Source organism: Arachis hypogaea, chromosome 4 (assembly GCF_003086295.3).
Source record: "Arachis hypogaea cultivar Tifrunner chromosome 4, arahy.Tifrunner.gnm2.J5K5, whole genome shotgun sequence".
Taxonomy (NCBI): domain Eukaryota; kingdom Viridiplantae; phylum Streptophyta; class Magnoliopsida; order Fabales; family Fabaceae; genus Arachis; species Arachis hypogaea.
The window spans coordinates 118,761,761-118,776,182 of NC_092039.1; the positions used below are offsets into that span (position 1 = coordinate 118,761,761).

The window sequence follows — 14,422 nt, forward strand, 5'->3', positions numbered from 1 at the left end:
GTCAAACATTTTTGCAATGAATATATAAAGAGTTCTTTGAGAAAAAAATATTAAGTTTGTCTTTGAAAAATTATAGTACTCAACTTATATATTTTGACGAAAAAATAAAGGGTAAATTATCAAAAATGTAATCGAATAATTTTGTCGTTAATAAAAATGTACCTAAAATTTATTATCGATAAAAATACATTTAAATAATTTTAAAATTTGACAAAAATATTAAAAAAATATTTTTTATAAATAACAAACGACTTTTATATTCAATAAACCATTTATACATTTGATCTAAAATTTTATAAGAATATTTAGATAACTATTTAAAAAATGGTGAAAACTCAGGTGCTTCACGTGAAGTTGATAATTAAGGATCATTAAATTATTTGACTGATTTGACTAAATTTTCATCTAACGACCATTAATTATTATTTTCACGTGAAGTCGACTGTACCTAAGTTTTCACCTTAAAAATACACACAAAAAAAGATAAAAATTTGATCTCAATATTTTTATTTTATTTTTTAAAAATATTATTAGTTGTTGAAAAAAAATCACAAAAAAATATATACTAAAAAAAATTACCAAATTTTAAAAATAAAAATATTTTTTTTCTAATCATGCTTATAAAAAATTACATTAAAATTCAATTTTTAAAATATTTTTTGAGAATACATATTTAATATAGAACATTTTTATTATTTTTAAAATTATTTAAATGTATTTTTGTTAACAGCAAAATTATTCTACTACATTTTTAGTTGTGAGTTCAACGTTTTAATTTTTAATAGAGTAAGGCAGTCAATTTCAACTAATATTATAATAAGTTATCAAACAAATTCAATATGAAACTCATTAAAAATGAGCTTTTCATTAAAAATGAGCTTTTGTTAACAAGTAATGCTGCAAGTATGAGTCTTTGACGATTAAATCTAACCAAATTAACCCAGCTATAATTAAAAGGTACTGGTAGGGAGTTAATGGTCTAAATATACAATGTATACAATGGACTAAATCTTTGGTTTATGAATAAAATGAACATTCACCCATACTATCTAGAATAATCATCTGGATACCAGGAATAATAAACATCTCATGTTATAAAAATCTATTTTTGGGGTTTACCAAGATTCAAACTCATAATCTTCTGGATCTAGAACTCTAATACCACATCATGAAACCACTCATCCCAAAAATGTAACCTGACAGGACAATATAACACTAATGATCATATCTCTAATACTTTCTAAACTTCCATTGTATACATTATACGCTTATGCCATTAGCTCCCTATACTTTCTCATAATTAAAAGATAATTAAAAGATACTCTTAAAATAAAACGTGTGCACACGTGCTCCACTAGCGCACAGCTCAAAACGCGCATTGCAATTTTTTTTTTTCACTCTCATTCTAAAACACTTTTTTTTTAACTCTCATTCCAAAACCCATTTCATCTCATCTTCATATTTAAAAATCTTTTAAAATCCAAAACCGTTTACAATCGAAAACTTCTCAAATCAAAGTACAAAAACTTTAACGAAACCTAAGAAGCAAAGAAATTAACGATTATTCAAGGTAATAAGTTTCTTCCTCATTTTATTACCGTCAAACATGCAAAACCTTACGAGCACAGAAAAACTACAATTAACAAGTATATATGCATGATGTTTTCTATTACTGTTTTTCTCCACGTTCTCTTGTGTAATAAGATGCTCATTACTCATTCAAGTTGTTTGATTATTGCTTACTTTATCACGCTTGATTTTTTTCTTGAAAATTACTTATGAAGAATGTAAATGAAATAACGATGAAGTTGAAATGTTTATTATTTGTGTACTGTAATTCATATTTTGTGCTCATTATTTCGGTCATAAGATTCATTATTTGTGTGCTGTGATTTACTGTTTGTATTAACTTTCATTGTTTATGTACTGTGTTTTTGTATTTGTGTGCTGATTTTTATTAGGTGAATACTACAATCAAGATTTTATAATTGTTTTCACGTAAAAATATTTTTTTTTACGTTTAGATGATGGATTGTATGCAGGGGCGGAGCTAGGTACAAGCAAAGGGGGCAATGGCCCCCCTAATTTTAATTTTTTACATGTAAATTATATATAAATTTCAGTTTAGTCCCCCCTTAAAATTTTATTTTAGTCTTATTTTATTGTGTAAATATTTTTTGCCCCCCTCCAATATTTTTTCTAGCTCCGCCCCTGATTGTATGGTTAGATTTTGATATTTATAAAAATGTTATCTTTGTTTAAAATGTGGCTAAATAAATAAGTCACACTTTTAAACAAAGCATCTTTGTAAAAAATTATTTTTGCCATCTAGTTGCCTTTTCATTATGTGTGTACTGTAATTCTGTATGTGTGATGAGTTTCATTGTTTGTGTGTTGAGTTTTATTATTTATGTGTTATGATCATTATTTATGTACTGCTATTTGCTAATTGAAGGAGTATAATTCTACCGTTTTTTTCAATGAGTTAAATGAATACCGAGATATAGCAATTGAAAGAGTACAAAAATCAAGAATACCTAAATCCTCTACTGTATTGTAGATCCTTTTTGTCAACTAATTTCAGTTGATTTAGTCACTAAATAAGATTTTTATCTATAAATTTAGAACATGAATATTGATTTACTGTTTCAATATCAATAACACAAATATTTGATTTTTGCTTATTATAAAGTTCTTGGAGATTTAGTTAAAATCTTATCGTATAAATTTACTCTCTTTAATCAAATATTTATTCTCTAGCCCAAAAATATTTTTGTTTAGCACAAAAACTAAGAATTACCTTAAATCTCTCGTTTTGTTGTTGTCTTCATTGCATAGTCCAAAAATTGTTATGACTAGCACAAATTATATATGATAGCACCCAAAATATTTGTGTAAGCACAAAAAAGAAGGATTGTCTTAAATTTCTCATTTTGTTGTGTCTTCAACTCTTCATTGCATAACACAAAAATTATTATGGCTAGCACACAAATTGTGTAGCATAATACACAAAATATTTGTATTAGTACAAAAAAGAATGATTACTTTAAATTTTGTTTTGTTGTTGTCTTCATTGTATAGCACAAAAACTGTTGTAACTAGCACACAAATTTTAAAGCATAGAACAATAATGTCTCTTCTCAACACAACAATGATGAGATGTATTAAACTAATGCTCATTTTCTGTTTTATTCTAGCATGTAGCAAATCCATCATATTATCTAACTAAAATGATGAAAAAATAATACACATATCTCCATTATAATAAAAACAAATATCTTTATTTCTCTTTGTTTATAAATTATGTTTGATCCCATTGAATCTCCAAATTGAAAATTCATATTTTGCCCATGAAAAAGACTTGAACATGGCTTTACTATTGATCCATGATCTACCAAATTTAAATCCTAAAAAAAAGATCAAATTGAAAGAATTAAAAACAAGTTAAACAAATTATAATATAAAAGGAGATATCAAAATTACCTCAGTGAGAGTTCTTTTTTTTTTATGCATTTGCAATTTTTTTCAGTACTTGATTCCAATCGTTTTTTAGGATGTTCCAACTTCTTCAAAAGTGTTGAAAATCATCCCATCCTTTGGTACATGTTAATTCATTATAAATCAACTTGCATCACTAGAATTTTCATGAAGAGTTTTTGTTGAGTTAAGAAATTAACTAAATTAATTAGTGATGACAAACATTATTTTTGGGCAAAATAAATAATTAGTGTTAAGTGTTAATAAGTATATGTTGCTAATTATTTATTTCATATTGCAGGCCAACAAAATCTCAAGCAGCCCAAATGGTATGAAAATGATATAGCAAGGCTGATGGATAAGTAATCAAGCACAGCCCAAGAGAATCAAAGCCAAAGGATCTAATGGGCCAAACGGGTGGCTGAATGAAAACCGGATCCAAGCCCGTATCCATCCCACAAAGCTTCTCATACAAGATAGAAGCTTTCATTCCCTCTCACTTGCTCTCACCACAGCAACGTACACTTCTCTAATCAAGTCAAATCATAGCATCAGAAAAATAAGAAAGAGAAAGAGAAAAAAAAAAGCTTCATCCATAAGCTAGTGACCAAAGAAGCAAGAGAGAGAGAGAGTGAAGCTTGAAGCACAGAAGCTAAAACAGTAATTCAAAGCTAAATCAAGCTTAAGAAAGGTAATCCATCTCATCTTGCATGCATCAGATCTTCATCCCTTCTTCCCAACTCTCTGCACTATCCAAAAATGGCATTCAAGGAAAAGTTGATCTCTGTTCTTCACTGCTACAAATCCACGGTCACAAGAGATTCTTGGGGACCAAGTTGCATCTCTATGATTCAGATTTGGTTGACCATAGGAAAACTATTTCGGTTACTCTTTCAAGGCTTTCGGTCAAGTTGGAAACGTCAGAAGGAAAGGTTCTACTTTGATGATTGAGAAGAAAAAGTGAGCTGGTGGGTTGGTGAAGCTCAAGGCTCAAGATGTTGACCTTGGAAGAAGAACCAAGGAACATGCAAGGAGATAAAAAGAAGCTTGCTGTTCATTATGAAGCAAGGAGAGAAAACCAGAGTTTGAGAAATTGAGTTCTGTGAAGTATTCCCTGTGAAGTTCCTCTACTTGGACAATGCTCTCTATCAAAGAAGCATTCTGCCAATACTGAAGAACAAATTCAGAGGTTTGCAAAGCTGGTTTTTCACATAGCTTAGAGGCTGTTGATGAAGTCAATCTCCTTCATGTTTTACTGCTTGTAATGTATTTTTCTAAGCTTATCTTTCTGTAATTTCTTGAGAAAAAAGGCATTGTGAGAAAGCTTGAGAAAAAGCCAAGAATTGAAAAAGGCTGAGAGATACACTTTAGAGAAAAGCCTAGAGTTATTTTCAGATTTCTTTAGGTTGGTTAAGTGTCTTGTATCTTGTACCTGTTTGGTATCCCTTTCTTAGTTGGGTTAGCACTAAGAGTAAATAGTTAGGTGTTAGCATAGCCAATGTTAAGTTAGGTTAGAACTTGAGTGTGAAATTGGTGTATGTAATACTGTTAACTATAGTGAAATTCTTCCACAGTTGTGGAGGAGACTGGATGTAGGTTGCATAGCACAAGGCAACCGAATCAGGATATATGCTGGTGTTCTCTTTTCTCTTCTCTGCAAAGTTCTGTTTTCTGATATTCATGAGACAAAAATAAATTGTCTCTTAATTTCTGCTGCTAAGTTCAAACAGAATCAGAATTGTAATCTTGTTTAAAAAGGTTCATAACAGCAACTTGAAAAGGAAGGCATAGATTCAACCCCCCTTCTCTAAGCCTACGACAACCTTCAATTGGTATCAAGAGCGAAGGTCTCAAGAATCAAGCTTAACCGCTTGGAGCAAAGATCCAATGGCGAACAACTTGGGCACAACCACAGTTGCCTACACCCTCACTGAAGGTCAGTCAAACAACCGACCACCTTTCTTCAACGGGAAGAACTATTCCTACTGGAAAGAAAGGATAAGGATCTTCATCCAATCCATTGACTACAACCTATGGAAGATCGTTGTGAGCGGTCCAAAGATCCCAACAAAAACAAGTGCTAATGGAGTGGTGACTCCAAAAGAAGAAGCTGAATGGAATGAAGATGATAAGAAGAAGATAGAGCTGAACGCTAAAGCTATCAACCTTCTTCATTGTGCTATCAGCTTTGAAGAGTACCGGAAGGTGTCTAGATGCAAGACAGCCAAAGAAATCTGGGAAAAACTCCAGGTTACACATGAAGGCACCAAACAAGTCAAAGAAACGAGGATTGATATGCTGCGAAAAGAGTACGAGATGTTTAGCATGAAGGATGGAGAAAGCATTGATGAAGCATTTGAGAGATTCTCAATCATAATCAACAACCTTGATGCTATGGGTACAAACTATGCAGAACAAACCTTGGTGAGAAAACTCCTTAGAAGCCTCACAAAAGAGTGGGAAAACACTGCCACTGTCCTAACCGAGAGTAACAATATAAATCCCATAACCTATGATGAGCTGAGAGGAAAACTCCTTGCCTATGAAGCCACACACACAAACACAGACTCAAAGAAAAAGGGAATAGCCCTCAAGTCACAAATAGAACCGAAAGAGAGTGAGTCTAGTGATGGTATTTCAGATGACGAGCTTTTGTTTTTTGCTAGGAAATTTAGAAGGATGATGAAAAGCAAGGGCAAATACAAAGGTTCAAGTTCAAAGGAGCAAAAGATAGACTTGAGCAAGGTGACATGTTATCATTGCAAGGAAACTGGACACTTCAAGTCAAACTGCTCAAAGCTCAAAAAGGAGGACAAATGAAAGAAGGAAAGGAAGAGAGTACTCATGGCAGCTTGGGAGGATCTTGAGAATGACTCAAATGAAGAAGAAGAATCTGAAGGAGATGACAAGGACTGTTTCATGGCTGGAAACAACAATCTTGATAAGGTAAACTATTATGATTTGACTATTGAGGACTTGCATGCTATTATTGATGATCTTACCTTAAACACCTCAAAATTGCTTGATAAATACAATGAATGCAGATCTGAAAGAGATGTGTTAAGAGCTGAAAATGAGTTTTTAAAAGAAAAAGTGAAGGAAACTGAATGTGCTTTAGACATCATTGAAGAAAACAGATTTCTAAAATCTGAACTTGAAAAATTAAAAGGAAAGCACATTGTGGATCCCTCACATGAGTTAATTGCTGAAAATGAAAGATTAAATGACAAAATTAAAAGGCTGAATGGTGACTTAGCAAAATTTGCTCAAGGTTCTAGTAACTTGGACAAATTACTTGCAAGTCAAAAACCATTGTTTGAAAAATCTGGTTTAGGCTACATAGCCAAGGAAGAAGCAGTTTCTAATATTTCCTCTATAAAGTTTGTGGCCTCTTCATCAAATACCAAAACTATACCAAACAAAGTTGGTGTTGAAAATGTTGCAACATTTAAAAAAATTTTTGATGAAGTATACACAAGTGAAACTGAGCATTAAAAAAAAAACTGAACCGAGTTCAAACCGGCCAGGTTTGGGTTACATTTCAAAAAATGAGGATGCTTTCAAGATACCACCATTTTACAACAAAACCTCATTTTCGAAGGGTAAAAATATTCAAAAAAATTCTGGTGAAAACATTTTTGCAAAGAGGAATAATTATAACAAAAATCAGTTTGTCAAAAGAAATGCTTCTCCTCCAAAAACCAGAAAATTCCAACCATTTAATCATTTCAAGCAATATAACTCATCTCAATTTCAGCGGCACACATCAGAAAATCATTGTGTTAATTGCAAGAAATTTGGTCACTCATATGCACAATGCTTCATTGAAAAGAGAGTTGTAGGAAACAAAGTTTACAATGTTGTTTGTGATTTCAATGCACTTGGGCAACCAAGATGGATTAACTTCAAAGGATCCAAATTAGTTTGGATACCTAAGGCTACTTGAAACTCTCCATGCAGATTTGCTTAGCATCCAAGAACAAAAAGGACATGTGGTACATGGATAGTGGATGTTCAAGGCACATGACTGGAAGGTCAACCTACTTCATCAAACTAAATAAGTATGATGGAGGTTTTGTGACCTTTGGAGGTGATGGTAAAGGTAAAATCATTGCTGTTGGAAAAGTAGGTAATGAGCAATCTACTTTCATTGATGATGTACTTTTGGTTTGTGGTTTAAAGCACAATCTTTTGAGCATAAGTCAGTTGTGTGATTTAGGATATTTAGTTGTTTTCAAAAGGCTTGAATGCTGTGTTGTAAATGAAAAGACAAATGAAGTGATGTTTGTTGCCAAGCGTTTCAATAATATGTATGGACTTACTCTTGATGAACTCAAAAATCAAAATGTAGCTTGTCTCCACTCTAAAGAGTCTGAAAAGTGGTTATGGCACAAGAGATTAGGCCATGCAAGTATGTTTCAAATAAACAAACTTGTAAAGAAAGAATTAGTAAGAGGTCTTCCTTTGATAAAGTTTGACAAAGACATCACTTGTGATGCTTGCCAAATGGGAAAACAAACAAAAAGTTCTTTTAAACCAAAGGAAGACATCTCTACTAAAAGACCACTTGAATTGCTACACATTGATTTATTTGGTCCAACAAGAACTCAAAGCCTAGGTGGTAAACATTATGGTTTAGTAATTGTGGATGACTATACTAGGTTTGGTTAGGTTCTATTTCTTGCACACAAAAATGAAGCCTTTTCGGCCTTTGAACCTTTTTGCAAGAAAATTCAAAATGAAAAGGATTTGAAAATCTCTTCTATAAGAAGCGATCATGGAACTGAATTTGAAAATAATTTGTTTGAATCATTTTGTGAGGAATTTGGAATATCTCACAACTTCTCTTGTCCAAGGACACCACAACAAAATGGTGTTGTGGAAAGAAGAAATAGAAGCATACAAGAGATGACAAGAGCTATGCTTTGTGAGAGTAATGTTCCAAAATTCCTTTGGGCTGAAGCAGTTAACACGGCTTGCCACATTTTAAATAGAACAATCATAAGGAAATTTTTGAAGAAAACCCCTTATGAACTTTGGAAAGGCTACCCACCAAACTTAGATTACTTGCACATCTTTGGATGCAAATGTTTTGTTCTAAATAACAAAGAAAATTTGGGAAATTTTGATCCAAAGGCTTATGAGTGCTTATTTGTAGGATATTCCACAACTAGTAAAGCATATAGGGTTTATCATCAAGATGCTAGAATTATTGAAGAGTCCATACATGTTACATTCTGTGATACTAACTTGGTGTGAAGCATTTTGGAAGATGGTGATGCAGGAAATCAGGCTCAAATGGAGGATGAAACAGCTCAGAATCATGAAAAAGAAAACTCTGGACAAGCTGAACCAGAAACAGCAAATGCTGAAAAATCAAGAGACAATTCCATTTTGTCTCATGAATCTGAAGGAAATTCTGCAGACAGCAGCACACAGAATCTCTTGGTGACTGAATCCGCATCCAAGTCCACCAAATCTCGTGAATGGAGATTCTTGAAGAATTATCCTGAGGAATTTGTAATTGGGGACGTCTCTCATGGAGTGCAAACTAGATCTTCCACTAGAAAGGCAAATGAAGGTTCAAACATTGCCCTTCTTTCACAAATAGAGCCTCAAAACGTCAAGGAAGCACTAAATGACCCCTCTTGGGTTAAAGCTATAGAGGATGAGCTTCTTGAGTTTGAAAAGAACCAAGTGTGGACTTTGGTTCCAAGGCCAAGTGGAAAGAAAGTGACCGGCACCAAGTGGATATTTCGGAACAAGTTAGGAGAAGATGGTAGCATTGCAAGAAACAAGGCAAGACTAGTGGCACAAGGATATGACCAAGAAGAAGGAATAGACTTTGATGAATCCTTTGCCCCTGTTGCCCGAATGGAAGCCATAAGACTTCTCTTAGCCTATGCTGCATTTTGTGGTTTTAAACTATACCAAATGGATGTGAAATGTGCATTTTTGAATGGTGTGATAGATAGAGAGGTATATGTGGAGCAGCCCCCTGGTTTTGAAAATAAAGAACATTCTAATCATGTTTTTAAATTGTCTAAAGCTCTCTATGGTTTAAGACAAGCTCCTAGAGCTTGGTATGAGAGATTTAGCTCTTTTCTTTTGAAAAATGGTTTTCAAAGAGGCACCACTGATACAACTCTATTTATCAAGAACTCTAATGATTCTTTTATTTTAGTCCAAATATATGTTGATGACATTATTTTTGGATCAGCAAATGAATCCCTTTGTACTGATTTTGGAAAACTCATGACAAGCGAATTTGACATGAGTATGATGGGTGAACTTAATTTTTTCCTTGGGCTGCAAATTAAACAAACTGAAAACGGTATTTTCATTCATCAAGAAAAGTATGCCAAGGAATTAGTTAAGAAATTTGGTATGGAAAATGCCAAACCTATGGGAACTCCCATGCACCCGAATTCTAAATTAGATAAGGGAGAAAATGAGAAAGATGTTGATGAGACTAGGTATAGAGGAATGATTGGTTCTCTTATGTACTTAACCTCCTCTAGACCCGATATTGTGCAAAGTGTTGGATTGTGTTCTAGGTTCCAATCCAAACCTAAGGAGTCACATCTTTCTGCGGTTAAAAGGATCATTAGATATATTCATGGCACATCCAATTTTGGTCTTTGGTATCCTAAGATTGATGATTTTTCTGTAGTTGGTTATTGTGATGCAGATTTTGCTGGTGACAGAATAGATAGAAGGAGCACTTCTGGTTTATGTTGCTTCCTTGGAAAGTCCTTAAATGTTTGGTCAAGTAAGAAGCAACCAACAGTGGCCTTATCCACTGCAGAGGCTGAGTATATAGCTGCTTCTTCTTGTTGTTCTCAGCTTTTATGGTTAAAAACACAACTTGCTGATTACAAGTTAAATGCTGAAAATATTCCCTTATTGTGTGATAATATAAGTGCCATCAATATTTCTAAAAATCCAGTTTTGCACTCTAGGACTAAGCATATTGAAGTGAAATTTCACTCAATAAGAGAACATGTCCAAAAGGGGGATATTTGCATTCAATTTGTTAAATCAGAGGAGCAATTAGCAGATATTTTTACAAAACCATTAACTGAGGATAGATTCTGCTTGCTTAGGACCTGTCTAGGAATTTTGAGTTATGACTCCTTGTTTGAAATGTGCTGATGTTCTTGCTGGAGCTTTTTGTCTCATAAACAGGTATGAGACAATTCTGGGCAGATGATGAATGTTTCCTTCTAGTCAGCGTGTTCTGGGCTTATTGCTAGTAAAAAATCATTCTGGGCCAACCTCATTTCAGATCTGAGTAGTCCTATGTGTCTCTTTTGTTCAAACCACATCTGGGCCCAATATGAATGTTACATTCTTATGTTTAAGTGTGTGTTTAAGTTTTCTTAAATTTTTTGTTTAATGGCCCGAAAAGTTTCTTTTTGGCTAACTTAATTTTTGACTTTGGTCCGAAAAGTGTTTCAATTTAATTCTGATTGCCTTTCAAAATTTAAAATTAATTTCCTGTTTTAATTTAAAAATCAAGTAAAATCTTTTCCTTTATGATGTCATGTCTTTTCAAGTCTTGTCAAATGGTGATGCAGTTGCATGGTTTTGGAAATTTGCTTTTGGGTACGGTTAACAACATAACTCTCTTCCCTCCATAACTCCTCCTCTATCCCTTCGGTTCTCACCACTACCCCTAACACTCTCTTTCTTCCTAAATCATAACCACAAAATGAGGAAGAAAACCATTGCTCATAAACCTCCTCGTGAAAAGCTGTATAAACTTCCATCCAAACCTTCCACTCGCTCACAAAACAAAACCTTCACTCCATCTCCTTCTCCTCCTACCTCTCCTCCTTGCTGTGACCCCATGGCTCGGACCAAGAACACTTCAAGGTTCCCTGCCTCTGCCAAGCCAACGCCGCCACCGAAAGTCACACCATCCAAGCCAGGTTCATCGAAACCGAGGTCATCCAAAGGAAAGCGACCTGCGGCACCAGAACCTCCACCTGAGTCCACACAACCAAAATCTAGGTCTGTTCCATCACGTTCTCAAAGAGGTAAAGCTCAAGTTCCTCTCTCATCTGTTAGAGAACCAGACGTTGATCTTTTTGCTCACAAATCACACTATATGACATCTCACTCAGACTTTAACCCCCATCGTTTCAAATCTGCCATGAACCACGATTTCTATGAGGGAGTTATTAAGTATCGTACTCTATGTCCATCTTTTCTGGCTGATTTACCTGATTTGAAAAAGAAAGGTTTTCATTTTGTTGAAAACTTGGAATTTTTAGACTGGAATCACCTTTTTGACATAAAAAAACCTGTATATCCTCAGTTGGTCAAAGAATTTTATGCGAACATGACTTACCATGAAGGAAGTGTGCATTCTTATGTTAAGGGCAGAGACATCTTTTTAAATAATGAAATTGTCAGTGATGCATTGAAGTATACTGATGTTGGGCCTTGTGCTTACACTTCGGTTAAGTGGGATGAAGGTGTTGGAATTTCTTATCTTGATGCATTGGCTCACATTTGTGAACATGTTTCTTTAATTGATGGCATCACACCCACTCACAAAGCCCTAGGATATGAACGTGCTCAATTACACCGCATTGTCAACCACATTCTGATTCCTCAAAGTGGTTCATATCAAAGGGTTTCTTACACTGACACACTTGTTTTATATACCCTTATTACAAAAACAGAAATCTCTTTTGCATACTTGATGGCTAGATACATGTTTGATTCTGTTCGAAGTACAAAAGATAAAGCACTTCCTTATAGCATGTTTCTAACTTGCATATTTGAGCATTTTGGTGTTGACTTTACCAATGAGAAATATGAAAATAGACATTCATACCTAAAGGGGGGTGGTTCAGTGAAACAGAACAAAGGACCTACTAGATCTGAAAGAGTCGTCCTAGATGATGAAGATGAGGACTTTGTCCCTGAGGATTCTCCTGCTCCTTCCACCGAAGGTACTTCCATTTCCACTGGGAAGAAATCCACTCTGCTGAATGTGGTCAAGGATGTTGCTCAAGAATTTGTATCTCAATCAAATCACATGATTGCCATGAGCAAGGAACAAAGGAAGTTAGCTAGCAAGCATGAGAACTTTCTGAAGAAATCAAGGGATAGGGTGGCTGTGCTCATGACCTTCATTGATAACCTTCACAATGATGAAGATATTGCCACTGATATTGAAGAGGATGCTGCCTCGGAAGGAACTGGTTCTGATGCCTAGGATTTGTCTCATAAAAACTGCTGCTGCTGCTCAATTTTTGTCTCATAAACTTTGTTTATTTTGCTACTGTTTGCTCTACTTTTCTTGTCTTGGATGACTGTAATAACTTTGAACACTGATACACTTTTTGGTTATTTAGTTGGTTATTTTGACTGTGCACTAACCTTTCTTGCAGGGTTTATAGTGCTATTTTTATTGATCTTGCATGTTATCCGCCCTTGATGACAAAAGGGGGAGTAATAGCCATTAAAAGTTGGTTTTTGATTCAGTTGAATGATGCTACTGATTTTTCTGATTAGTCGGTTGATTGATGCTGATAATTTATTGATGCTGCTAATTCTGTTATGAACTTTGTTTCGGATTAGAACTGAACTCTGTTTTTGCAAATTGTTTTTGATTTACAATATGCTTTGGCTGTTGTCATGATAAGAAATACTGGGCTGAATATGTGTTGCTAGTTATATAGAATCCCTTAGTCAAGTTACATCTTGAATAGCTCCTTTTAAGCTTAATACAAACAGGAACAAAAAAGAAAAAGCATAGATTCAGGGGGAGCTACTGTTGAAAAGGAAAGAGGGAGCAACACATTAGCAAGCAACATCATTCAAAGGGAGTCTCTAAAACCTTACTCAAACTCATTTCCTTTTTATTGTTGCTTAAATCATGTTTGTCATCAAGGGGGAGATTGTTGAGTTAAGAAATTAACTAAATTAATTAGTGATGACAAACATTATTTTTGGGCAAAATAAATAATTAGTGTTAAGTGTTAATAAGTATATGTTGCTAATTATTTATTTCATATTGCAGGCCAACAAAATCTCAAGCAGCCCAAATGGTATGAAAATGATATAGCAAGGCTGATGGATAAGTAATCAAGCACAGCCTAAGAGAATCAAAGCCAAAGGATCCAATGGGCCAAACGGGTGGCTGAATGAAAACCGGATCCAAGCCCGTATCCATCCCACAAAGCTTCTCATACAAGATAGAAGCTTTCATTCCCTCTCACTTGCTCTCACCACAGCAACGTACACTTCTCTAATCAAGTCAAATCATAGCATCAGAAAAGTAAGAAAGAGAAAGAGAAAAAAAAAGCTTCATCCATAAGCTAGTGACCAAAGAAGCAAGAGAGAGAGAGAGTGAAGCTTGAAGCACAGAAGCTAAAACAGTAATTCAAAGCTAAATCAAGCTTAAGAAAGGTAATCCATCTCATCTTGCATGCATCAGATCTTCATCCCTTCTTCCCAACTCTCTGCACTATCCAAAAATGGCATTCAAGGAAAAGTTGATCTCTGTTCTTCACTGCTACAAATCCACGGTCACAAGAGATTCTTGGGGACCAAGTTGCATCTCTATGGTTCAGATTTGGTTGACCATAGGAAAACTATTTCGGTTACTCTTTCAAGGCTTTCGGTCAAGTTGGAAACGTCAGAAGGAAAGGTTCTACTTTGATGATTGAGAAGAAAAAGTGAGCTGGTGGGTTGGTGAAGCTCAAGGCTCAAGATATTGACCTTGGAAGAAGAACCAAGGAACATGCAAGGAGATAAAAAGAAGCTTGCTGTTCATTCTGAAGCAAGGAGAGAAAACCAGAGTTTGAGAAGTTGAGTTCTGTGAAGTATTCCCTGTGAAGTTCCTCTACTTGGACAATGCTCTCTATCAAAGAAGCATTCTGCCAATACTGAAGAACAAATTCAGAGGTTTGCAAAGCTGGTTTTT

The 14,422-nt window shown here is 34.5% G+C and overlaps 1 protein-coding gene across 1 annotated transcript; it reads left to right on the top strand.

Annotated features, from left to right (window-relative positions):
* Positions 1-1,340: 1,340 nt before the first annotated feature.
* LOC112794444 (uncharacterized) lies at positions 1,341-9,729 on the top strand. Its single transcript, XM_072236118.1, has 2 exons — positions 1,341-1,570; positions 3,779-9,729. The coding sequence occupies exon 2, from the start codon at positions 5,365-5,367 to the stop codon at positions 6,295-6,297; it is 933 nt and encodes a 310-aa protein (XP_072092219.1). The 5' UTR covers positions 1,341-1,570; positions 3,779-5,364; the 3' UTR covers positions 6,298-9,729.
* Positions 9,730-14,422: the final 4,693 nt, after the last annotated feature.

Excerpts from the sequence above, each read along its gene's own strand:
- LOC112794444 (XM_072236118.1), top strand. The coding sequence starts at position 5,365 with ATGGCGAACAACTTGGGCACAACCACAGTTGCCTACACCCTCACTGAA.